The sequence below is a fragment of the Salvelinus fontinalis genome, chromosome 6 (assembly GCF_029448725.1).
Source record: "Salvelinus fontinalis isolate EN_2023a chromosome 6, ASM2944872v1, whole genome shotgun sequence".
NCBI classification, from domain to species: domain Eukaryota; kingdom Metazoa; phylum Chordata; class Actinopteri; order Salmoniformes; family Salmonidae; genus Salvelinus; species Salvelinus fontinalis.
The window spans coordinates 42667677-42695409 of NC_074670.1; the positions used below are offsets into that span (position 1 = coordinate 42667677).

The 27733-nt window shown below is 43.5% G+C and overlaps 1 protein-coding gene across 4 annotated transcripts in view; it reads left to right on the plus strand.

Annotated features, from left to right (window-relative positions):
• The window catches only part of LOC129857851 (AF4/FMR2 family member 2-like), a 174080-nt gene that overhangs the window by 13275 nt on the left and 133072 nt on the right, over positions 1–27733 (plus strand). For all 4 annotated transcript variants that reach the window (XM_055926488.1, XM_055926489.1, XM_055926490.1 and 1 more), the window contains exon 2: positions 26151–26271. In XM_055926488.1, coding sequence (XP_055782463.1) covers positions 26151–26271 — 121 coding nt within the window. The remainder of the gene's footprint in view (positions 1–26150; positions 26272–27733) is intronic.

Sequence of the window (27733 nt, forward strand, 5' to 3'; positions counted from 1 at the left end):
GGAATAAACCACTGGTAGGTTTGACAAAACAATACGAACTGACAACAGACAAACAGAGAACACAGGTATAAATACACTGGGGATAATGAGAAAGATGGTCGACTCCTGGAGGGGGGTGGAGACAAGCACAAGGACAGGTGGAACAGATCAGGGTGTGGCATGGAGAGAGAGAGAGAAATAAACAAAATTGTTATCAGTAAAAACACTATAACTAATTATAACTAACTTATAACTAATTTTTATTATCCTCCTTCCTCATGAGGGAGAGAAATTAGAAATAATCTTAAAAATATGTAGGGGGAACAGAATGACAAGACACTAGGCAATAATTCTGCAAAATTAAATAAACATGTTGATATTATTTGGAAATGGTCTTCGACATTATTGTTTTGTTTTAATGGATTTCTAATAGCTATTAAGACTTTTTCTGGTCGACGTTTTCTAAGATCACTTTTCCATCTGTTTGATCAGACACTAAAGCCTTAGCTTTTTCCTAATTTTAGGATGCAATATGGTGGGAAAATGTATATATGCCTTTAATAAAAAAAATAGACTCTGAGCTTTCATTTGACACCAAATGTCATGTGTTCCTATGAATTTCACATGCTACCTTGAGTTCTCAGTCACCTCCGAGTTCTGACACAAGTTAAAAGATTGCTTACTTTCTTCAACAAGAGAGCCAGTCACATAGTTCCTTTTCAAAAATGTCAATACTTTTTCTGTCTGCCCTATCCCTGAGGAAGGCCATTTAGCAGACCAAGCCACATACTGTAGCTCTAGTTGCAACATTTCAATACCTTTTCTTTTCCTCAATAAAGGACCGCAATCTAGGCTTTGAAGCTTGTCTGGTTTAGAGGCAACAACAGTCTTTTTGTAAAGCATCTGTATTACCTCAGTATATTCATGCTTACAGACTTACAGAGGAGAATAACAACGAAGTACACACAGAGGCAAATCGACCAAAGGTGCCGCTTTGCTAAATTATGCACTGCTTCTCCAACCGCTTGGCATCAAGCTATCGGTCGCCGCTGTGCCGGCCTGAAATGGCAGAGGAGACTAAAAGGCAATTTTATTATTTTGATAATGTTGATTTTATTGGAAAATCAATGGACTCCAACTATGCATGTACGCTCTGGGTATTTGTACAGGATGAATGTAGACATATGCAGTGTATAGAAATGTAATTAGTATTGAATGGGGAGCAGGGAGATGGATCCAGTGGTCTCTGACAGACAGCGATTGGAAGGTCAGACGCTTGAATGGAGCCACTGACCCCAGTTGAGAGGGGACTTGAGGGAGACAGCGGGCGCAATCCATCGAGCGGAAAAACCCACAACGCACCACCATGTCTGACCACCGCGGCTTCCGTGACCTTTCTGAGAGGTGGAGGAGCTTTCCACGCACCCAGATCACTGCCCCTCTTATCTGATGGTGTCAGAGCATGTCATGCATGAGTGGTTGGTGTGTGTAATGTGTTTGCCTGGCGTGGATGTGGGTGTTGTCTAATTTGTTTGAGAGATGTTGTTGACTGTAGTGGGCAGTGATGTGTCTAATAGAGAGAAGCTAACATGGCTCAACCAGACTGGTGTTAAGAGGTGCTAGGTGTTAGTTCCTTTTTTCCCTCGTCTCTGCTCCATTTGTCGTGGCGACATATATAAGAGGGGCTTGTTGTTAGTGCTAAATGGCCTGCAAAAATGATACACCTTCTGCTGTGGGGGTGTTTGTGGAGTGCTTGATTACGTTCTCTCTCAGTGAGCGGAGAGAGCGGAGGGCTGTGGAGCGCTGCGGGGTGAGACTGGGGCTCTTTGTGAGGCCAAACACAGAGACAGTGTGTGAGGAGAGAGAGTGGCCAGTCTCTGGAGCATGCTCATCCGACATGCATGGGAATGAGCGAAAGAGGAGAGGAGAGCCTGTCTGCCTGACACTCTGCTCTGTCTCTTCTGCTTCGTCTTAGGGTGAATAAAACAGCATTGACACTGCACTGATAAAATAGTACATAAACATTATTTTCACCAGTTAAATGTCTTCCATACATTGTTTGTGTGGTTTGATAGCTTATTGTTGGCAGTGGCACTAGCCTAAAACCTGGCACCAGAGTGTTTTAGCATTTGGCTTTAAAATGTATTTTCCATGGTTGATGCAATATTGATGATACTGATTGGTGTGGCTTTGAGGGGGGCTTGTCCCTGTCCCAGGAGAAGGGAAGATGTCTTCATCTCACTCGTCATCTGTGTTGTTTCTCTCCTCCTCCTCTTCCCTTTGTCTCTCAGTGTGAGTCTGTGAGTGTGTGTGACTGGAGCTGTTAGAAGCAGTGGGGATCTCGTCACTCCCCGGTCCAGACATTTAACACACAGTGAGAGCTTTAAATAAGTAAGCCATCGCATGTGAAGAGTTGAGATGAACAGGAAAGAGAGTGCTGCCTGGCTGTCTGTGTGATGCTACATATAATCAGGCCCTCCGCTTTGTTTAGTACTCACCATCATTAAGAGTCATGCTGTTGTCAGATCAGGATATTATAGAGGCTATAGAGGGTTTAGATGGGTTTGTTAACCCCTGTCAAAGGATATTATCATAACCTTAAATGTCAATTAATGTCTGTAAATAGTGCAAAGTACATGCAGCCAAGGAGGGGATATCAAAAGCTTCGGATAAGGTGGAAATAAAGATCACATTTCTATCGCTTTCTCTCTGCTCAGTTTTTCCCACATACGCCGGACAATGAAATATTATTGCTATTAAGTCCGATGCTTTATTTGATGTTTATTGAAGACAATAAACAACTTCTCTAGTTTTAATCAGGCTATGTGGCATCGATATTAGTCAGAAACATTTATTCTAGTGTCCAAATTGACAACAAAATATAAATAGGATAATTTTGGTCATGATGTCAGTCTCATCCAAAACGGAGTTTTGTTAGTGAGTTTGTTATGACTTGAGGGTTGGGTTTTGATTTCGACAATGCTCACTTGCCCACTTACACAGCTGCGCTGATTGCACTCTGTCCAGTCCTACCACAGAACACACAGATAGAGATACAGACTGCCCAGCAGCGCAGGGGATCGGATTGGACTGTTTACATAAGACAACACGTCACACATTTTTTTTACTTGAGAAATACTGCACCAGACACCTTAGCTAGATGTAAAACCTCCTCGGAAAAAACATCTAAATGAATCACAGATTCCTTGAGTCTTAGATTCATTCTGACATTTTTGAGGAAGGGATACTGGCTTTGTTCTTATGGTGTCTCATCGGGGACAATCATATGTAACTGCCACATCGAACCACACCCCAAAGAATGAAATATTGTTTTTCTTAATGTGCAACAGAGAAACACATGCGGAATCAGTGCGTTCAGTCCCTCTTTAAAGATTTTCCTCCAATATATAGACTACATGTGCTCTCATTCTTCCCAGTCGTTATGTGATTTAGTGGCTTTTAGCACAGCAGGACGGAGCCTCATCTAAAACCCAGAGCATGTAAAAGAGAATGAATATACTCGTTTCATCTTGAGAGAAGAAGAGGCGTGGTGGAAGAGCAACAGATGGACCTGTGTTTATCTATATGGAGGCGATCGCCTCTCCTCCTCTTCCAACGATAACCTTGTATTTTGTTACTGTGTATGTTGACTGCTGTGTGCTGGCGGGCTTGTGGCTGAGGGCTGAGGCAGAAGAGCAGGTTTATAGTCCGGGAGGATATTGCTCCTGATGAACCACAGATTTGCTCCTCAGCATGTTGGCTTGAATTAGAAAGGGGACCCCTAAGCATCCTTAAACGTGATTATCAGAGCAGCAGTTCAGTTGGGTGGAGGATGATTGAATTTGACAGAGCTGTCCCTGTGGAGTTCCCCCCTGTTGTTTCGTTTTAATGTTTCATCTGTGACTCCTCTCACAGGGCAGATTCCTTTGTCTTTGTCTGTCCTGCGAGAGAAACGGGATAGTAAAAACAAGCTTAGCTTAACAAGCTTTTTATTATCAGTGTTCATCATGAGTTTATGGCCATCACTGCTCTGAAATCACCAGATTACGCCAACCCCACACACAAAATAAAATCAGGCACTGAGATTAAGTCCATCTAGTATATAAACCCACAACCTCTTTCACTTGGCTTTCCTCCAAGATCATATCTACATGCTGATACAGTAACTGTTGATGTTCAGTGTGTGAGACAAAGTGAAAACATCAACAACAGAGCAAAATTCAGAATCATCCCATCTTTACCATGCCAATGACTCCTCCTCATCGAATGAATCAGCCTCCTCAAACATTTGACGCGTCCCTCTAGTTTCATGTCTTTGTTTCCTCGTGAATGCACTTAAGCTCATTTGCTTTTTAGCATGCTGATGTAATGTACAGCAGGGAAAATAATAAAGAGGAGCAACCAATGAATTTCTAAAAATGTATGCTTTTGTGGTAGGAAGAGAGGGGCAAGTGACGTTTCTAGTGTCATTCAAAGGACTGTCCTGCTCGGCAGGACTTTATGGAAACAGGCGCCCGCTTTCAAAAGGAGTCTTCAAAAGCAGAAGGCAGCATCATGGATACTGAGTAAGGAAGGAGGGGTGAAGGAGGCTGCATCACAGAGCTCAGTTTAACAGGGACAACCTTTGTCACTCACAGTGTGGTGTATTAATCTGTGAAAGCTAATCTTCAAACAGATTACGATTAGGGCTATGTGTCGCCAAGGAGATTGTGTGATTTCAAAGAAAGAACACAAGAGTCTTCCATCCATGCAACCCTAGACATGCATGCCAAGACACCACACTAAAACAATATTCATATTATATTTTTGGGCAAAATGGGTGGATGAATGAGTCTTGGGATGATTATGTGTCATTCTCTGACAGTGACTAGGATCACAAGTGGGACAGAAACATATCCCTCTTTTCATCATCCAGCTCTATCTACCTCTGGCACTAAAATGTTATAAAATCCTTGTTCCTCCTACGGTCGTTTTTAGTCCGGACTGTCTGTGAGTTTCACTTCAGTTTCCACTTCAAGGTGGTTTAGTTAATTAGCTTCCTCAAACAACGTGTAAGCATAGTGAGCATCATTAACTTAATCAGTACTTTAATTGTGCCATTTCCATTTGTAGCCAGGAGGGGAGTGTTCAACTCTGTAGCAGCGCTATCGCAGAGGACGATCAGCTCAGCTCAGAGAGATGTTGCCACGCTCATTTGTAAATTTTTGCATTGTGCTGCTATTGTTATCTCCAGCCTGTCTCTGCCTATTCCTCCAGGGAAGAGCTTCTCTTTCCTCTCATTGCCAGAGCAGAGCAGAGGAAGGTCAGGACTATAGTGTCAGCTCAGCGCCTGGCTCTGGATCTTCTGCGTCACACCACATGATCTCAGTGAGGCTGCACTGCCCATGACCTGGGTCTGTACGAGGGGCCTGCCATCCAGGTGGCTGGGCAGCTGTGGTGCTGCCTGGGCTGGCTGTTAGCCTCCCTGCTTCCCTGCCTGGCTGCCCGAGCTTTCCCACTGCCTGATCTAATTCGTCTCCTGGCAGATATGCAGCTGCTCAATACAATGTTAAGACTGTTGGCCTGCTAGCTATAAATAGTGTGCAGCACATCGCATCAACAAGCATCAGAGAGATAAACAGAGATAGGGGGGAGAAAACGCAACCCGGCCAGTACATGTTTGCGCTTGTTCAGGTGTGTGTTGTGCGTGTGTGTGTGTGTTTGTGTGTGTGCACACATGCGTGCGTGTGTGTTCGCTGACACACACACAAACACACAGCCGGAGGCTCCTGGCCGGGTGGGTCTGGTCATCTCCTCTTGTTCTTTGGCCCCTGTCCAAGTCTTTTAATGGGCCCAGAGACAAAGAGTCACCTTGATGACTCAGCCAGCTCCGTGTTAATGTCTCTCCTCTGATGGATCTGAAATGACACTCAGCTGCTGGGGTCCAGAGGCATCGCTTTAGAGTGCAGGAGTTAGCCATCATCACAGAATACGACACGTTTTAAAACCACGGGCTGCTAGATTTACAGGTGACCCGGTACATAGTCGCTACAGACCCTCCCGTGTCCTCTAGCAGCACAACTCCAGTCGAACAAAGAGAAAGCACACAGGGAGACAGCGCTCCTTATCCACCACGGTGTTGATGAAATCTCTATTTTCATTCTCATTTCCTATCTCTGCCAGCCACCTCTTTGATGTTGTTGTTATTCTCTGGACACATTAGGAAAAAAGCAGGTCAATCCACTACGTCGGGCAAATAATAGCTCTTTCTTTTGTGGTTTATTGATAGACTTTATTTGTGTGTGTAATTCTGATTAGATAAAATATAATAATTGTCTCTGTTGGAGAGTGGTTTCGTGGTTTGGAATGTAGTTAATTTAGTTAGTTATTTTCATATCGTGTTTATGTTTTTTTTATATAAAAGATAACATTATATTCTGTTCTGGTGATCAAGAGAAAAAGGTTTTGTTCAAGAGACTCTCTCTCAAGCTTGGTAATTAAGAAGGATTTCCTCTTCAAAATTGTGAGGGATTTTGCGACTCAAAGCCAATAGGGATTTTTGTCTGCAATCATAGAAATATATATTTATTTTAATAATTTGTCTGTTTCTTTTATGAGCCGTTCTTTATTAAAAGGTTCTGACGGGAAAGTCAACAATCAAGCGCTTGTTTTCTTTTCATCTCAAATTCTTTTCACTTTCCAAAATTTCTGAGCCCCTTATTTTAATTTTCTTGGATTGTTTATTCTGCCGTTATTACCAGTGGAGTTTTCCCTAGTGCTAAAATAATGTCTATCTAGCCTGTGAGTGCAGTAATGTCTTGTAATAAGGGCCAATATGAGGTTGGAGAGCAGAGGAGAGGAGTTAATTCACACCACACTCTGATAACTTAAAACATTTCCATTTTAGACTGGGATTAAAGGCTCTAGACCAGCCATGTAATGACATGCCGTCCCCTCTCTCCTCTCCGGCCTTCACTATTTTGACATCTTTGGGATTTTTTTAGGAGTATTGTTGCTGATTGGTTGTGTATTTGGCCTCATCTCTAGGAAGCGTGATGAAAGCTCATCTGCATTCTGGTCCAGGCATGACGGCCTTAACCCTTGGTTTGCAGGGAGCAGGGTAATTGGCCCTGGCTTTGTGTGTGCGAGTGTGCGAGGCTTCGGCAGCAGCAGCTCCGGCGTGTGTGTGTCCTTGGGGGCCTCTCCTCCTCATCACACTGTCTGGTCCAGGAGCGGGTTACCATGGAAACCGTGGAAGAGTTAATGCAGCCCAGGCTCCAAAATTGTATTATCTTTTTTATTTTTCATGGTGAGGCAAATGGTTACAATTCCTGCTTATTCTCATATGCTAATTGAAATAACCATCTTCCAAAATGGCTGGAGCTGTTTTCACGCTTGTTTGGACAGAAAAAAAAAGTTGAAAAAGGGAGGTTGCCATGCTATAAATGATTGCATAGGGCAGCATATTATTTTATTTATTTAATTGATTCATATTTGATATTTGTTGACCACAGATAAAATTTGGGATGAAAACGAGTGATCCAATTATGAAAATGGTTATCTGATCCGCGGTTATTGCCATGTTGTCCTGGGTGCTTCTGCTGTGTTTTTCACAACATTTGTGAACATGTCACAGACTGTTGAAGATCTCCTTGTTTTGATTTCTGTCCAAAATCTGTTTGCTTTGGTGACACTTTTGTATTATTATTTCATGTTCTTAGACAGCATTAGACAGGGCTACATTTTGGACCCCGCTTAGTGCTCTAGATTTTCCATAAATCCTTGTATTAACCCCTGTGTAATCCTGGATGCTCTGTGGTCAGAGGGTAGTGTGTACATAAACACTGCAGATGACACGGCAGGAAGCTATCAATTTGACAATTGTAATGATTTATTTAAACAGTAGGCTACTTAAATAGTCATTGTTTTGATGTACATTGACATACATTAAAATGGGACTAATTACAGATGTAATACATTTGGTTTAATGACACCACCCAAATATAGCCCACATTTTAATCAGGGCATTTGTTGTGGATATTACAGATACATTACAGACACAGAGTGAAACACATGGATTATGCCTTACAGATATTATCAAACATAATATAATTTGAGATGGCACTCCTCCTATCCCAGCTGTATAAAGAGAATGAGGGAGATTCAAATAACTAGATGGTTCGAGCCTGCAGGCCGTGGTGGTGAACCCTTCCTTCCCAGAGGTAATTGTTGATTAATTTGTGAGCGTTTGCTCTTGGTGGTGTCCTGTAGAGGGGAGTGACACAGGCAGGTCCAACCAGACTCCTGCCCTGGCCCCCAGGCCCCCGGCTGCTTTGTGTGGGATTTATCTGGCCCTGTGCAGAGGAAGGTGGAGGGGGATCACCCATAATTCTAATCTCCTTTTTGTCTTCTTTCTTCCCCTTGATAAAGTGGCTGTCCGTTGTTATTCTTTGTTATCAGGGATCAGCGGCCGTGTGTGTGGGTGTTGTTCGTGTGTGTGTGTGTGTGTGTGTGCGTGCGTGCGTGCGTGCGTGCGTGTGTGTGTGTGTGTGACTGAGTATGGGTCACCACCATTCGAGCCACCCAATTGTGATGCAGACTCCAACGTCATGAGCACTTTGTTTGAAGCCCTCTGCCTGTCTGTGTTTGGGTGTGAGATTGTGGTTTTAGCGGTCGAAGGAACCTAATTCACCCAATTCTGGGCAGCCTTGTTTATTGGATAAGTCCTATATGTCGGGAGTTGATAGTCCCTCCCTTGACAGTCACTGATATAGGAGGAATTTCTTCTTAGAAATCAGCCTTATGAAAAACATAGACCTATAGGACTATAACCTACTGCTCCGACTGTATTCAATTTAGAAATGTTTGTAAATCTTAAAAATTGTCCTCATATTACCATTCATATACCAGATTGGGAGTTTAAAGATAATATTTAAATGAATGATTATCCATCATAATAAATTCATAAGTAGCCTAATCATTTTGATGATTATTAAAGATAAATTAACCAAATCTTCATTACTGGTGTTGTTTAATGGAAATGCATTCAGATTACAAAGAATATAACATTTCTAAAATATATTTCCTTTTTCTCACTATAAAGCTTTTCTGTGATGATAATTATCAGGAGGATTTCCCTGCTCTGTAGCCGCATACTATTTAGATGACGCACAGCCACTCAGATTCCATATTGAGCATTAGTAACCAAGTGGATGATGTACAAAAGTGTAATACAGTGTAATAATGTATTAAAGTGTAATAAACCCCCTCATCCACTGTGAATGATCTGCTGTTTAAAAACTCACACGCTTGGAGTGCGTTGTGTTTGGTGCACCGCTCTGGGGCCCGCTTCCCTCTGCCAGGAGTGTAAAGAATCCAATGTTCCTCCAGTGAGTGTTTGTTTGCTTGGCTTTGACGTCGGCCCCGACCGGGTCTCAGACACCCACCAGTGACACACACTTTCCTCCCCAGCAGCTCCCCTTACTTACCCCATGTGGTGGCTATTACCCTCCCCTTCCTTCCAACATCTTCTCCTGTTTCCGACATCTCTCTCCACACAGTGTGTGGTGCCAGGTCAGCCAGCTGAGTGCTATTAGTACCTCTCCATTGCCCGACCCAACTAACGGAAAGCCACGCAACTTAATAAGGTCATGAAAAGAGAGAGGAAAACAAAGGGGGAAAAGAAGAGTTTTGGCTGCCAACGAGGCGTGCACTAATAATGCCAATAAAACAATACAGTCAAGCCTTCTCTGAGAATAATTGCCGATCTGTGTTTTTATTTGAGAAGGCTCTAGGTTAATAAATTGGATAGCATTCAAAACTAGCAAAATGAGGCTATGAAAAATAACGGCTGTAACAGAGAAATATTGTGCCCTGTCTCTCGGTCTTCCTGCACTCTCTTTTATTTCTGGATGAAGGGATGGTAGGCTGGACCTGTTTGGAACAATTATCATAAAATGGCAGTATAGGTTGTGTTTGCCTTCAACTCTCAGCAGTGAAAGTATTAGCTAACTTTGTGGTCAGGGCAAAGGGCTCAATAACGTCAAGAGCTTTACAATATGGCTGTCAAAAGGAACAGGGTGGCCCAAAGAGTTTTCGGTCTGAGCTTTACAGTATTTCCATTCCTCGTTACCGTGTCTTTACTGGTTTGCATACCTCTGGGTTCCAATTTGCATAGTGTAGGATACATGAAGACTGCTGCTGCTGTTCCCTCCTTAGCTTGTTTAACAAGGGAATCTTCACCTCATAAAAGACAGTTTACTGCACCCTCATTCAGCATGCTACTATTTATTTAGTGACAAATGTGGCCGCTGCAGTTATTGTGAATGGATTGTCTAATTGAAACAAATGACCAATAACAGATTTACAGGATACTGTTTTACTATCATCCTATCCTGAGGATAGGATCCATAGCCCAACAAGGAAGAGATACGGCAGACAGATAATATACTTTATTGTAGGATAGTGCCTTGGAAAGAGGTTACTAAACGTTGTCTGTGACCTAATGTTTTCTTTGAATGTGTTCCCCTAACGAAAGGGTCCTATAGTAACACCAGTCTTTCTTCCTTAGGAAAGAATGAAGTGACTTAGAGAGTCATTATCTAAAGATTAGTGACATTATCAGATGCTGGCAGTGGTTGCCCCTGAGGTCAGGGGGCCTTGGCTGTGTTTCTTCTGGGGCTGCCTCGAGGACTGTAGTGTGGGGAGGAATGGAGCTCCACTGGGCCGAGGAGGAGACGGCCCCTGAGGGACCGCATGGCTTTACACCAGATTAGCACCGAGAGGAGTGAAGGTTTATCACTGACTCGCTCTCTCTGTCGCCATAGTCTGGATTCTATCTCCCAATCACCTGCACTCCATCTGTCAGTCTATCCCTCTCCCCTCTCTCCTCCTCGTGACGATTACTGTCTGTAACCACCCTTCTTCCTCCACCTCCTCCTCCGCCTCCTCCTCCTCCTCCTCCTATCTCTCTCTCTTTGCTCTACAGCACCCTACAATCTGCCTGTTCTGTTCCCCTCCATTCACAGTACAAATTGTGTTGTAATGAAGTCAGAGTGGAGGGAGCATTTTTCATGTTGTCTTTTCTAATCAGAAGGGAGGTAATGCCTGTGTGCATCTCTCTCCAATGTCACTGCATGGCTTTTCAGAGTCTGGAGTCTGACGTACATGGCGGGGTTAAGAATCAATCTGTGAGGAGCGCTGACACATACAGGTCTTGTGTGTAGCTGCAGATGTCTGTAGCACCGCAGGCATATTGAATATTCATCTTGTGGGTATTTAGGGCCATTTCACCTTTCTAGTGAAGTTTAAAGCTGGGTGATTATGTGCTCAGAGCAGCATGGGTGAACTGCTCCATCACCCTCTTACATATCAGTCTCTTACTCATCTTATTGAGTCAGACCTTTCTCTCTCTCTTTATCTCTCTCTCTCTCTCTTTCTCTCTTTCACCGGCCTCTGAGGAGAAAAAGGCACTTTGTCTTCCAATTTTATTTGATTAATAAAACCATGTGAAGTCATGCTTAAACTCTTTAATATACCCTTCTGTTTAGTATTACTATCTATCTGTCCAGTGGATGTAATATACATTATTTAATTAATGTGGTCAGAAAGTCAGATCCCCTGATTAAGCGTTAATTTCTCCCTATCGGGAGAGAATCAAGTGATTAAGGAAACAAACCAGTGTTCATCTCACTCTTTCTGAAACCTTTAGGCAGCTCAGCCCTTGTGTCCATGGATTGTCTATGGATTTTCTCCACTCTAGCAATTTAACATAAACTACACATTGCTCATTTATTTTGCCTTTTGAAGTGATTTGTATTCACATGACATCCCCTATGTGAACAGGTTGTTTCTTGTTTTGAATAAGTTAGCCACAGGCAGATCTGATAAGCTGAGGTAGCTTTATGAAAACTGCCACATGCCTTGTGTGTCTGTCTGTTGTGCATTCTGTGATATATTTATGCTGATGTATTCGCTCTGTGTTTATGCGAAAGGTGGACGTTATCGTTCACCAAGGGGAGATAGACGCGGATGTATTACCAGCTGTATATGAGGGATAAGGCCTGTATGTTATGTAATACTGTATGCTGAGACTCTCACCATTAGCTGTGGTATGAGCCCAGGATCAAGTTAACTGTTGTTTCTGGAGTGTGAACCAAGCCTCAGTCAAACTTGATGAGTATGTCGTTGGAGGAATTTCTGAAATATAATGGTTCTTTGTATTGCCAGCCCACATGGTATCAATTGAAGCAGCTTTTTAAGACCTTCTGGTAAGCCAGTTCAGTTCAGCGCAGGAAAAGGGAATGGTTGGCGGAAGCAGGTGGAAAGAATTGCTGTAAGACAGAATCCCCGAACGCCCAAATCTGATCACATTATGAAGCCCTAAGTTATGACAGTTCTTAGGAGCAATCGTCAGTCAAAGGGACCATGATCTGGATAACCTCATAGATAAAAATAGTCTTTAGTAAAGCAACATTGACTGAGCTCCTTTCATTAACTGAGAAAACTCAGGGATTGACAAGTGCCGGGTTGTGAGGGGGATCACATTTAGCATAGTTGGCAGCCTCTGTACATAAAAGTTGAGGCTAGAGTAAACTGAACCAGTGATCACCACACTGGCTGAATACTGTGTACTAAAGGAGTGTTCAATGTCTTCCTCGGAAAGTATTTATCCAAGCTGACAGCTTTTAGGTCATCCCGGTTATTACCATCTCTGCAGTTCAAACAAGTCTTAATTATTCCAAACTTGCATTAACTTCATGATTGCCTCTCATTCATTTTTACTGGCGATTATAAAACTGGAACAGTGTGTCTATCAAACGGAAAGCTCCATGATTCATCGGCTGCATGGTGGAACAATGTAATTTCACACGAAAGGGAACATTCGTATGAAAATGTATCCCTTATATAAACATGTGTCAAGAGTTAGAGGTCCTCAGAGGTCCTGGTTAGAGTCTCTAACTCCCTGTCTCTAACTGAGCTGCCCATCAGTCTGTGAAAGCATGCAGAGTATTTGAAGCGCTTGGCGTAGGGTCTGCCAGATGTTTCCCTCGCCAAAGGGAACTACCTCTTGGTGCATTAATTACTGTGACATTGCTCTAACTCCCATTACATTCATTTAGAAGCTAAACTTCTTAAGGGAGGTCAAGCTTGGAAAGTCTGTGTAAGATTTCTTCTCTGTTAGATGTATGTTTGGTGAACTGTTGACTTACAACCTCTCACCCCAGGATCAGATGGACTCAGTACATGTGAGATAATAATCATGTAAATAACTTAAAATATCAGCCTGTTATTGGTTTGCATACATTTACTGTAGTCCCCACACAGTGTGATGTGAACCCCGTGGCATGTGATATCTGTACAGAATTTGTCCCCTAGGACCAGCAGCACCACAGTGGGTCTAAGCCATGGTCAAAAGTAGTATACTAAATAGGGAATAGAGTGTCATTTGGGACACAGCCCGTGAGAACAAAGAGCGGTGAGGAGCCAAGCTAGCAGAGCAGAGGAGTCAGAGTGATCTTATCTCACACCCTGTTAGAGGAAACCTCCCTCCCCAGAAAAACCAAACAAACCCAAAACTCAGCTGAAAACGATCTCTTCATCATAATGAGCAGTAGCCACTCCAACCATGCCGCTATATTCTGCCTTACGAAGAGCACACCGGGGTGAGGGATATTGATTGATGCCCTACTCTCACCCCACCGAGCTGCCAGTGCCTAGAGACACACTGGTCCAAGAGCCTGTGTGTTTGTGTGCGTGCGTGCGTGTGTGTGCGTGTGTGTGTGTGTGTGTGTGTTAGCTCGGAGCCCCCTGTTTTGAGCCCACTCCTGATTCCCCCCTCTCATCACTGCAGTGAGATTAGCACACGGCACACTTTGCCTCCTTCTTATTATGATTGAAATTAAGCCACGTGAGCGCCGGTCGGTCAGTGTTAGCCTGTCCCGTGGTGACCCCTCTCTGGCAGGCTCATTGTCTGAGTATCCAGCACGTCAGCGGAGGGTCCCTGTGGACCTTTATCAGAGAGTAGCCAGACCAGGCAAGGCTACACGGGGATTAAGGTCAGTGTTCCACTCTGCCACAGTGTGTTTGCTCTGCTGATTATGCTTAAAGAAAATGTTTGCATATTGAAATATGGTCAAGTGTTTATTCTCTGCATAATACAGAGGCACTCCACGGCGCAGCAGCTCTCCTCTCATGGAACCCAGAGAGGGTATCAGCGGTGTGCCTGGAGTACCGGCACCTTGTGTTAATGGGCCCAAATTCGCACAAATGCCTCTTTCTGCTTCTCAAATAGGGTGTTTATAATTATGACTGTTGAGGGCCGTCACTTGTGGTTTAATGAGGTACGGCAGTGTTGTTTACGTTTCTGTGTTGAAAGGCTCAGCAGCCTGATGTGAAGTCACTCGGAGGCAACTGTGGGGTGTAATCGGTGTCGACGCCACATGGTGGGGTCTTTATGAGGCTCGCTGACACTGAGTGTGAAAAATGGCACGAGTTCCTCAGCATATTTATTTCTGCAGATAGGAGTCTTTTAGACCAATAAGAGAAGGGCAGGAAGCCCTGATGGTGGCAAGGCAATCTCCTGCTCTGGTATTGGCCTCTCCCAGGGGAAGGCTTTTAAAAGGACAGAAAGAAATGTGTACAGCCGCCCGCCACCGCAGTGGCAAAAGGCTTCCATCCCTCCCTCGCTACCTCCCTCCCTCCCAGGCCTTAGTGATATCTCCCTCTCAAAGCCGCTCATTATCTCAGCTCCTGCTTAATGCATGTACATTCAGCCATGAACGGCCAGGAGAAAATTATATATCATACAGACAGAGACACAGAGAGAGAGAGAGAGAGAGAGAGAGAGAGAGAGAGAGAGAGAGAGAGAGAGAGAGAGAGAGAGAGAGAGAGAGAGAGAGAGAGAGGAGAGAGAGAGAGAGAGAGAGAGAGAGAGAGAGAGAGAGAGAGAGAGAGAGAGAGAGAGAGAGAGAGAGAGAGAGAGAGAGAGAGAGAGAGAGAGAGAGGAGAGAGAGAGAGAGAGAGAGAGAGAGAGAGAGAGAGAGAGAGAGAGAGAGAGAGAGAGAGAGAAGCAGAGAGAGAGAGAAGCAGAGAGAGAGAGAGAAGCAGAGAGAGAGAGAGAAGCAGAGAGAGAGAGAGAAGCAGAGAGAGAGAGAGAAGCAGAGAGAGAGAGAGAAGCAGAGAGAGAGAGAGAAGCAGAGAGAGAGAGAGAAGCAGAGAGAGAGAGAGAAGCAGAGAGAAGCAGAGAGAGAGAGAGAAGCAGAGATATATATATAGAGAGAGAGAGAGAGAGAGAGAAGCAGAGATATATATATATATATAGAGAGAGAGAGAGAGAGAAGCAGAGATATATAGAGTGGAGAGAGCAGCAGAGATATAGAGATATATAGTGGAGAGAGCAGCAGAGATATAGAGATATAGAGTGGAGAGAGCAGCAGAGATATAGAGATATAGAGTGGAGAGAGCAGCAGAGATATAGAGTGGAGAGAGCAGCAGAGATATAGAGTGGAGAGAGCAGCAGAGATATAGAGTGGAGAGAGCAGCAGAGATATAGAGTGGAGAGAGCAGCAGAGATATAGAGTGGAGAGAGCAGCAGAGATATAGAGTGGAGAGAGCAGCAGAGATATAGAGTGGAGAGAGCAGCAGAGAAAGATAGGGATAGAGAGTGGAGAGTGCAGCAGAGAAAGATAGTGAGAGAGAGCAATAGAGATATACAGTGGAGAGAGCAGAAGAGAAATAGAGAGTGGAGAGATAGAGAGTGGAGAGTGCAGCAGAGAGATAGAGAGAGAGCAGCATAGGTAGAGAGAGAGCAGCAGGGATATAGAGTGGAGAGATGGAGAGTGGAGAGAGCAGTAGAGAGAGAGAGTGGAGAGAGCAGCAGAGAGATAGAGAGTGGAGAGAGCAGCAGAGATATAGAGAGTGAAGAGAGCAGCAGAGAGATAGAGAGTGGAGAGATGAGGAGAGTGTGTGGGGGAGAGGGGAGAGGAAGGGAGGTAGTGTGAGATGTACAGGGAGTTAGAGAAATTGTGTGTGTTATGCTTATGTGCATTAGCATGTATAGAGTCAGTATTAGTCGACACACACCGTGGCCCGGAGAAAAGTTAAACTGTTGTCGCTGTTGATGTCTCTTTCAGTCCTCTTCCTCTCTATTAGACCCCTGCGTGTCTGTGATAGGGGGGTGAAATTAACAATAACAGAGTGTGAATGAAGGGAAAGACCCAGAGAGAGGGGTAGAGTAGCTGTACTTCCAGAGCCTTCACTCTTCCCCTGTGTCTCTCCATTATCTGTGGCATAGCAGCACCTGATTAATGAGGAAGCGACAGGATCACCTTGGTTCTGAGGTCAGAGCAGCAGATCTCATTTTGTTGGAGAGCTACAGAGCACCTCGTCCCTCAGTAATGGAGGCACACAACTTTAGACTCATTCGGGTTTGCCCATCTCACTCAAATTGAAAATACAGTGCTTTCATTGTTTTTCAAAGTAGCTTTTGAACTGGCTTTGGTGTGACTGTCTTCGGTTTGATTATCTTCATAAACAGAGATTTTCCAAACACACCCTGCTATTTAGTCTCCCTCTAGACTTATTCCGCAGTCCCTCATCATGGGTTTTTGATGAAATGTGAACACTTTGTTTCACAAAGCAGCAGTGTTCCGCTTGTGCTTTTTATTCACAGAGTAGTTAAATGTATCCGGCAATTCATATCAAATGCGCCATAACACATAGCATTTTGTGTGACACTAAACAATGCCTTGCTTTAATGTTGGCTCGTTTTCTCATCGCAAACATGCCTATTTCCTCAGTCTTTATATTGTCAGGCTATCAGGCGGAAGGGATGCGTGCGGGCGGATATGTTCACGCCTCTAAGACTGATTATGAGGGTCTTCGCACTTACTAGACTTTCCGCAAAAATGCCCTTGGCTACACATATACTGCAATGTAAACTTGCGAACTTGTCACATGTTGTCCGGACCGCCGACAGGGCAGGGCAGTGTAAACCGAATTGTCTCATTGAGTCAGCACTCACGGTAAAAATTGTAATAGCACAGCAATGTTTTGAAAACAGCTGAAATGTACAGACATTTTCCTTCTTTTTTTTTTTTACCTGAAATTGTAGTAACAGCCTGTTACATTCTGAAATGGTCTCCGTAACTTTGAATCTCAACAGTGTTCATTTTTTTTTGCTTGACTGCACTGAGCCACCACCAAGGTCCAGGCATGAAGCAACTCCCCAGGGAATTATCAATGTCGCAGTTTGCTTTCACCTTGTATAATGACCTCCTTGAAATTGAAAAAAATGAAGCCTGGTTTGTTCTAATTAATATGGTAGCTAGTGTGAGCCTAAGAGCTCCTATCTAGCTATGGTTCAGCTAAATGTCAGCATTCAGATACAGACAGGATGCAAAAATTATTTTGTTTAGCTAGCTTGCTAGTTAACGTTACCTACCTGTGTGGTCTATATTTAAGCAATAAGGCCCGAGGAGGTGTTGTATATGGCCAATATACCACGGCTTAGGACTGTTCATAAGCACAATGCAACGTGGAGTGCCTGGACACAGCCCTTAGCCGTGGTATATTGGCAATATACCACAAACCCCTGAGGTGCCTTGTTGCTATTGTAAACTGGTGTCAAACGTAATTAGAGCAGTAAAAATGCATGTTTTGTCATACCCGTGGTATACGGTCTCATATACCACGGCTGTCAGCCAATCAGCATTTAGGGGTCGAACCACCCAGTTTATAATTAAGCAATAAGGCCCGAGGGGGTGTGGTATATGGCCAATATACCATGGCTGTTCTTATGCATGACGCAACACAGAGTGCCTGGATACAGACCTTATTGCTATTATAAACGGGTTACCAACGTAATTGGAACAGTAAAAATAAGTGGTTTGTCATACCTGTGGTTTATGTTCTGATATACCACAGCTGTCAGCCAATCAGCATTCAGGACTTGAATCACCCAGTTTGTAATATAATATGAATGACACTGTATGATAACGTTTCTCTACATTTATATTAGCATGGGATGGGTAAATCTCCATGATTGATATGCTAACGTTACTTGATCATGAAGCATGTTGTTTGTTAGTTAGCTAGCTAGCAGGAGTTAGCTGTGTCTTGTCAGCTAATTGAATGTGCACTCTGAAAACAAACCCTTTAATTTTCAACGCTCAGGAGAAGACCCAAATGCAGACAGTTTTGAAGTAACGAAAGTTTATTACAAAAACAGGGGGGCAGGCAAACGACAGGTTAAGGGCCGGCAGAGGTTAGTAATCCAAAGCAGAGTCTGAAAGGTACAGAACGGCAGGCAGGCTCAGGGTCAGGACAGGCAGAGGTCAAAACTGGGAAAACTAGAAAACAGGAACTAGAGAAAGACAGGAGCAAGGGAAAACCGCTAGTAGGCTTGACGAAACAAAACAAACTGGCAATAGACAAACAGAGAACACAGGTATAAATACACTGGGGATTATGGGGAAGATGGAGGACACCTGGAGGGGGTGGAGACAATCACAAAGACAGGTGAAACAGATCAGGAAGAAAATGAGAAAAGTTGGAAGAAAAGGAAGAAAAGTTTATTGGATTGTTAAATAGTTTGTGCTTACTGGCTAGCGGCTACTGTGATATTTACGGTCAATTTGAGTTGCAGTCCAAGAATGTTGCGTTTCCAGCAACAACGAAAGGTAAGGCAAGGATGTAATGTTTATTGAAAATTAGAAATCTCTTTTGATATTGCGCTCCTCAAACTCCCGTAGTGGGAAAAGGGCCTAAGAGGGGTTGGTAGTGTTAAATATAATTTCTTTATATTTACAATGGTTTATTGGTCTTATGTTTGATACTCAACATTGTACTGATAGCAGTATAGGATATATTTTCTTACTTACAAGAACATTTTTCAGATTGTTATTATTTCAGGGCACATCAAATAATTGAATCCATACATCATAAAGAAAAAATATTTTGCCTCTAGCAGCATTAACAGCATATAGGCTTGTAATAGGTTTGAAAATCTTGTTGCGTTGTGCATGTGTAGATGGCTCAAAAAGTTAATTATATTCTTGATTAATTTGAATTTGCACATGTTTTATGTTTTCACATGTAAGAGAAAATGTGACTGTAGGGTGTATTGGTCCCATTTCCTCTTGTCAGTGTGTGGATGTGAGATCAAAGGAAGGCAGTCGCCTGTCTCTTTCCAGCCCAACACTAATTTCCTCTCCTTTCCTCCTCTCGTCTCTCCACTCCTCTGAGGCAGATTAATCCAGTTCTTTGCCTTTTCGAAGTGAGAGATGGTTTTTACCCTTGAAAAAAATGAAAAGTGACCGTATCAATGTGTTGAGTGTATGTGGGGGGCTTGCGGAGAGGAGTATGATGACGTCACTGAGGCTGTCTAGACATGACTGAATATTCTCAGTTGTCTGTTTATTTATGTTGGGGGATGGCACTGTGTGCGCTAGGCTGATGAGTGTTAACACTCCTACCCACCAAGAGACAGACACATGCCCTCCAAACTGCCATGGATTGAGAGCTGTGCAGTGCCAAGGAAAATGAGCTGTGAGAAGAAGAAAAAAATCACTAGTTTAGTCCACAGTTTCAATCTCCAATGCATTGACACATTATGCACTGGGATCTGAAACAAATAGACTCGTGATGATCTCTGAAGTCGGTAAAGATTAGCATCTAATGAGAATAGTCACTTGTCACATCATGGAGAGTGGCCCTGTACCCATTATACTTAATAACAGCACAGCTCTGTAATGGCATCCACATTATATATCCCCCTGACACCTCACACATCCACATCTGCTGACGTGTGTAGCATGATAGCCCGTGTGCCATGTTGAAGCATCATTTACAAGGACAACCACTAATCGGACTAGCAGGGGTTCTGTTGCGAAGGGGAAGTGATTATCATGGTTCCTCTACAGTCAATTCAATTTGTAGCCTATCAAGGTCAGTTTTGTTGCAATGCAAATGTGAACTGTATGTGATTAGAAACAAGCGGCTGTCTGTGTCGTGTTGCACAGCGCTAAACTGGCATCTCTTTGAAAATAGTCACGCAATTAAAAATTTTGGTGTGGGAATGGAGATGAGCCTGTTACTATTCGGACGTATAATTTGACCATTTATGCCAAATATTCACTACTTTTTAAAGAGACAACAAAAATGTAGACAGTTTCGTTGACTTGGATTTCTCCTGTTATGAATGACAAAATAGATAGCTAGCTGTATGTCCTTAAAATCTTCCCATTTCTGATTTCTTTCAACTGAGCAAGATCCATTGTGATTTAATCAATCTGTCTCCCCTGCTATGCTCTTAGGCATTTAATTGGTTGAAATTATCTCTCTTTAAATCTAAGTTAATCATTTAAAAAAAAAAAATTAGATTGTCAAGGCCCAAGGGGAGATATTTAATTTTCAGCAGCCCACAATTAGATCACACACTTCTGTGAGGCTAAATGACTTGACCGGAGCTGACCAAAAGGCCTATCCAGAAACTACCAAAAAGATAACACACTATGGGTTGAATTATAATTATTAGGTCAAATTTGATATGAAGATCACAGACGTTATACTTTGTGTAAATTGGACAAGCAATCATTCAGTAAGTACATACTGGAGGTAGAGTATAATGTGAATGTGATATCCACATTATATTTATATTAAAGGCTGATGAAGCCGCAGCTGTCACATCCTGTGCTGATGACGTACTGTATTAAGAGCTCTCCAGTGGCGTATTCCATGTTTAAAAATGACTCACCTGGATCAGTCCTCACCATTTGATGACATTGTAGATGCTCACTTCTTCCTCTCATTGTCTGTCAGGTTGATAGTGAAGCATCGAGATGAGTCATACAGTTCCGGTTTATCCCTGTGAGGTAGACATTGAGTGTGTTGTTTCTGGACACTGCGATGATGTTATAGCACATCATGAGGTCTGTTTGCTAAATTGGGTCAAAATTGGAAATTAGCCCCTTGCTCTTCTTCAAATATTCATAACATGACATTTCAGATGTAGAGCAGCCCCAGACAGTGCTCCCTAATTGGCCAGTGCATTTATTCATGGTCTCATGTACCATATTGTTATTGGAGGGAGGGAGGGAGGGCAATACAGACAGAGAGAGGAGAGGGAAGAAATAAAGAGAACGAGAGAAGAAAACCGACACTTGATTGTGGGAACTGAGGGGTTGGCTGTGTATTGGCTGTGTCTTTGTGGCAAGCATGGCACCTCCATAGTAACGCAGGATCACTGGGAGTGCAAGCGCAAACAATGGCCTCCTTGTCAAAAATGGAACAAATCCCTGAGGAAGAGGTGTCAGTGAAAAGGTTGATGACCTGGCATCTGGCAATTACTGCCAGTCCAAGTCATTAATCAGAGAGGCTCTCAGTCTCTTACTCCGACCGACCGACCGACTCAGCAGCAGTAGCAGCAGCAGTCACACCATGGAGCACTCCTCCACTGAGGCCGGGACGGCCCTTAATGTGCTACGTTTGTTGTACCTATTGCTTATATGGGAGAATAATAATGAATAGCCTGGGATGACTGATCTGTAAAGACCCAAGTAGTTTGACTTTGAGAGAATTCTGATTCAAATGTGTTCCTCTGTGGAGGTACACAGTGTGTGTACCTGTGTGTCTGTTCTGTCTCTGTCAAGCCACATGTGCTGCCTCATGTCACACATGGAACTGGTGTGTTTGTGTTGTGGATGATGGCAGCCGCTGGAGTGTGAGTTCAGATGCCCACTTGAGGCGGAGGAGGACGAATAGGACACTGCAGCAACACTGGCACGGCTGCCGCATGTCACAGCTGGGCTGTGTGTCGACACTGGCACCAACACGGCTAGCATGTCATAGCTGTTCACTGTGGTGACAGGGGGAGCCCTGCTCTCCTCCACACACTGCTACCGACACAGCCATCAGGCTCAACCCTGGAACCTGGGGTAAAAAACTATCCTCACAGCTGTCATCAGGCTACAGCCCTAGAACCTATGGTAAAAAAAAACACTATCCACACTGGGTTCGTTACAGAGAGGAAGTAGATACAGTAAGAGAGAGAGAGAATTTGTGTACTATAGTAGTGTTCTCTATAAGAGTCGCCGCGTTGTAGTATCCTGTCATTACAGCTACTATATTCAGCATTTGCAATTACTGCTGTGCCCACTTAAGAAATAGAGAACAAAGTTCATGCTTGTGCCATGTGTAAGAGAGAAGAAGAATGGGAAAAAGCATGTAAGTTAGTGCCTCGTTATTTTGCCATTCTTATACAGAAGCCTATAGCACAGTGGCTTTGACAACAGCGTATTCTTGAATATGTTCCATCCAAGACAGACGCTAGCTTTTCATCATTGGATGTTTTATTATATTTTGATTCATACATTCAGAGTTTTAACTTCAGGAAGGCTTGCTATTTTCAGATGTCTAGTTGTCATTAAAAGATATTCATATTAGAAAATTAGACATGAAGAATACTGGATTCCCTTGTGCTCGCACATCAAACAAAGATTTCTGTGGCAGGCAGTCAGTTCTCCTCCCCCAACCCATCCCCACCCCCTCCCCTTCCTCATCTCTCTCCCTCTCATCTCAAACCCCAAAGCACATCTTTCTATAGAGACCCTCACTCCACTCCACTAGACCTGGCAACCCCAGGAACTACCTCTGATAAACCCTCCCAATCTTCTGATCATCACCACAGTGTCTCTCTTTGAGGAATCAGAATGAAAAGGGTTGCCGATTTCACCTTCCCTGCTCCAGCGCTAATAGAGTAGATAAGCAGGTCCATATAATTAGAAACCAGTGAAATAATTGTAACAAGGGGCTAAATGCCTGGCTCTAGTTTTAATTAGCCGGTGCTTGAATTAATAATTGCCGCTTTTTAAATCAGAAATCAGTGACTGTTGTTTAGGCTGCTAGATTGGAATAGTGGTGGTGGTATTGGCTGCTTTTTACATCTCAATATGTGCGCGTTTCACTGTGATGCACACTGGGCCTGGGAGGGTAGGGGAGGCGGAAAAAACCTGGGTCTATTTGGTTATCTTCCAAGTGCAGCGTAGCTCAGCCAAGATTAAATTCACTGGGTTTACGGTGGATATCAGTATTCGTTTTTTTATGTTATGTTGGAAAGAGCCAGGGGTGGGAGGCAGGCCAGGCAGTCTGCAGGGGGAGGAGAAGGAAAGAGAGGGGAAGAGAGAAAAAAAAGCTGCCAGTGCTACAATTTACAGAGAATATCATCATCAACATCACCATCATCATCATTATCAAAACCCTCTCTGCTATTTAAACCATCGCCGGAATGAGAAAAAAGATATGCTGTATATCTCCCATATCCCATATAATAAAAAAAAAAAGGATGAAGCAGTGTCATCAGCTATCTGTTATCTGTTACCACTGTAACATCATGCCTCCAACGCTTTGCCCTTAGAGGATAGGTTGTTCTCTACAGACACTGTGTTAATGACAAGTCCTGACCTCACACCTCTTAACAACTCGTGCATTAGACACAGGACTTAGTGGCAGGGGACTGCTCGGGCACAGCACACTGGTGCCAGTGACAGCTGTAAATTTGATCAATCGGACTGTCAGGGTACACTGGCAGGTGTGGCAAGCGGGGCCGGCGTAAAGATAACTGACATCTTGCTGTCATTACCGCGAGGGCCCTGCCGTCAATCTCGCCCTGATGCATTCGTTCCCTTCTTTCTCTTCCTCCTGTTATTTTTCTTTCCATTCAAATAATTGCCTGTCGCCCTGAAACGGGGCCTCACTTTTCTTTCCCCAGGTCCCCCTTTCCAAAAGAATTTGGTGATGGATTAAATGCTTTGGAAACACCATAGGACCCGGAGGTGTGTTTGGGGAGAGCAAGGGCAGATTGAAGGCAAACTGATTCCAGCTCTCCGTTTCTGTCTCCTATCTATCACTGCCAATTGCTGTGCCTCTCAGGCCTGGGATTCTCATGCAGTGTTAATCACAGCGACAGAGTCGTAGATGGGAAATGGGTTTATTTGGTTTGAGAAAGCTGTGAAATCCTACTTCATAATTTTAGGGGTACTGTATATTCAGGTATTTAAGTTAGAGTTTTTTGTTGTTGTTATTATCGCCAGCTTGCCTTTTATTTTATTTAAATTGAGCAATTTTGTAACTTTCAATCACATTAGCGTCAATCAGTTTCAAATTGAAATCCTCATTTAATTGAAATCATAATAACAAAAGGCACTGTTAACAAAATGGCTGAAACATTTTGATGATCACACAGTGCTGGGTATTGTTTAATGTGCTGTCTATATAGAGTGGTTACAGGCAGTACCATCTGGTATTTCTAGATGGAGAGCAGAGCAGGTACTCAGGCTTGGCTTTCCATTACCCTTGTCAGTGCATCACTGCTGTGAGTCAGTAGATAATGTGTCCTGCGCTCCGCTCTGCTCTGCACCGGCTGCATGTCTGTCCCAGGTTTGTCCCTCTCACCTTCTACCACCCTTTACACCACTACAGAACACTACTGCATTGCTGTCACGTCCCCAGCCCTGGCTGGCCCCTCCGCAGCCTGTCTTAATGCCCTGCTCCCCAACAGACCCCACGGGGCTTGGTGAAGGCCCGGGGCCATGGAGCTAACGCTGCGACGTCGCTACGCTAGCTCAGCCCCCACCGCTCCGGGAAGAGCAGCAGCAGTGGTGGAGGAATGTGGGACGTTATGCTAATGAGAGGGCTTAGAGCAGAGCTCTAATCAAGCGCTGGCAGTGGTTGGACAGCCGCAGGACAGCTAGGCGCAACTTTCACATCAGCGGACAAAGGAGAAAACAGCTGCATGTTACACCGTGGATTTATTACGCTGCCTGGCTGGCGATAAGGAGGTTGATATGTCTGCGCCGCTCACCAACCAGGTCTAACAAACCTTAATGGAGACGGTGAAGCAGGGGGTTTTCATGTAAGCCAGTCAACCTGTCTTTCTAGGACAACTTTTATTTTCAGTTATTACATATACTGGGAATGTATTTATGAAACCGGCATATTGTGAAAAAGTCAAATGAAGAATTAGATTGTTTTTTGTGTGCTCTTCAATGTAAAGAAATACAAAGTGTGTTAAAAGGAATCAACATACACTAAAGAGCCTAGAATTCAAGTCCAATTCAAGTCCTGGCACCCAAATGGTGGAACCAGCCTCCTCCTGAAGCTAGGACAGCAGAGTCCCTGCCCATTTTCTGAAAAACCGGAAACCCTACCTCTTAAACAGTATCTTAAATAATCCTCCTCCTCACCTCAACCCCCCCCCCCCCTTCTAGCTACGTTATTGGGGAAAAAATGACTTTCTATGCCTGTGCAGTGGTGGAAAAAGAACCCAATTGTCATACTTCAGCCAAATTAAAAAAACCTTAATAGAAAATGACTCAAGTAAAAGTGAAAGTCACACAGTAAAATACTACTTGAGTAAAATTCAAAAAGTATTTGCTTTTAAATATACTTAAGTATCAAAAGTAAAAGTATAAATCTTTTCAAATTCCTTATATTAAGCAAACTAGACGGCACAATTTTTTCTTGATATGTAGATTAATTGGACCATTTTCCTGTTCTTTTGGGTGTCAGGGAAAATGTATGGATTGAAAAGTACATTATTTTCTTCAGGAATGTAGTGAAGTAAAGGTAAAAGTTGTCAAAAATATAAATAGTAAAGTAAAGTACCGACCAAAAAACTACTTAAGTGGTACTTTAAAGTATTTTTACTTTCGTACTTTACACCACTGTGCCTGTGATATGTGGTTGTACCACCTAGCTATCTTAAGATGTATGTGCTAACTGCAAGTCGCTCTGTATAAGAGCGTCTGCTAAATTACTAAAATGTAAATGTTAAATGTAAATTCAATAGGTCTACATCTTAAGACCCGCTCTGTGTTGATAAATAAACTGTGCTTTGAAAGTCATTTGACAATACATTTGCTCCTCTTGGATAAGCGATCCCTTTCTTTCCAACAGTGCCTTGCCTTGGCAGTGTTTTGTAAGTATTTGTGTGACAATCCACTTCCTTTATCTCCGGGGCCGCCTATCCTTCATCTGCTTAGTGTCAGCTCGTGCCTATTAGACAGATATGGGCTTCCCATACATCTTTTCAGGGAAAGGGATTTCAATGTTTCTCTGTGGCATGCCAGCTGTGATTACTCTGTTTCTACTCTGATGGTCTGGGCTCATCTTCTTCTACTTGTCTCCCCATGCAGTCATTACGAGCAGGACCGCAGTGCGCTCAAGAAGAGGGAGTGGGAGCGGCGGACTCAGGAGGTGCAGCAGGACGAAGATCTCTTCTCCTCCGGGTTTAATCTGTTCGGGGAGCCATACAAGGTAAGGGCCTGGGAAGGAAGGAGGAAGGGGTGAGAGGAAGTGGGGAGGAGGGTTGTCAGCATCCAGCATCCATCCCTTTTTCTAGGACATTACCTGGCAACAGGCATGATGGAAGTCGCTAAATAAAATAAGATTGTTCCTCCAACTTAAACATGTATTGATGTATAAAGAACACATTAACCCCCAGTAACTGAGCAGTCTTGTCAGTCTATCTCCAGTCTACTCTGGCTCCTCCAGTCTTTGGGTTCCATCAGTGTCTGCCAGTCTCCAAAAGCACATTATCCACTGCCTGCCAGATCTGTGTGTGTTCTCTCATGCTCTGTGTGTTATTGGATGAATGAGACACCACAGATGGTCAAAACAGTATTTCTATAGTGGGCCAAAAGCAGCTTCTTCTATGCCTTCCCTCATGTCCTGTTACTTTATGTTATATTAATTGAAGGGATTGGAGACAACTGACTGCATCCAAGCAGATTACTATCCATGCGGGGACTGTAGGAATAGACAGCTAATGTGGAAAGGATAAGATATTACAAATGTAGAATTGTTTAAAACGATCTGCTTCTCTATATTCCTTGAAATGCTTTGCTATTCATGCTGTAATGATGTTATGTTTTGCTGTAGTGTGTATTTTCCATTGTGCACTGAACACATCCCTTAGGCCCCCCATATTGTCCATTTGAGTGATGTACAGTAGAGTAATGACAAATGTGAACGATGATCACACCTCTCATGTGTACATCATGGAGGTGCCAAGCGGTCTCAGTCCTTCATGTCTCCCCTTCTCTCCTGTATGATATGTATCCATTGGCTGACTGGCTGCAGACAGGTGACAAGAGCGATACTTGAGGAGTGTGTGTGTGTGTGTGTGTGTGTGTGTGTGTGTGTGTGTGTGTGTGTGTGTGTGTGTGTGTGTGTGTGTGTGTGTGTGGCTAAGCAGTGTCAATAGAGAGCGATTCTCCTGTGTATGGGTTGTGAGCAGGATCAATGGAAGCCTGAGGTATGAGGGCAGTCAGGGCATTGTTCCATAGCCAAGCTTGGGATCTCTTAGCTAACTAACTGGACAGATGGGGGACTCAGTCAAGAGGACTGTCATGTTTTTACTAAGGCCAAGGTGTCCCTTTTTAAGAATCCTATCTTCTGTCTCAATCACTTATTGCGTTCTCTTCTCCCTCTCTGTATCAATCCACCTAGGTTCTTTCCCCTTTTACTGTATTTGTGTTTTCTGTCATGGCCATTCCGACAGACATGGAAAACGGTTATCGCTGTAATCAAAGAATACCGATTGTGATAACTGCCATTGTAACTGTGATCAAATTATCGCTATTGGTTTATCACAAATCGTATTAAGTCCCATTTAATTGAGATATTTGCACTACAAATGACATGTGCCACCAATATTCTCACAAGGTCCCCACATGTTTCTTGGGTTTTGGAGAGCCATCTAGTGTATTTCCCAACA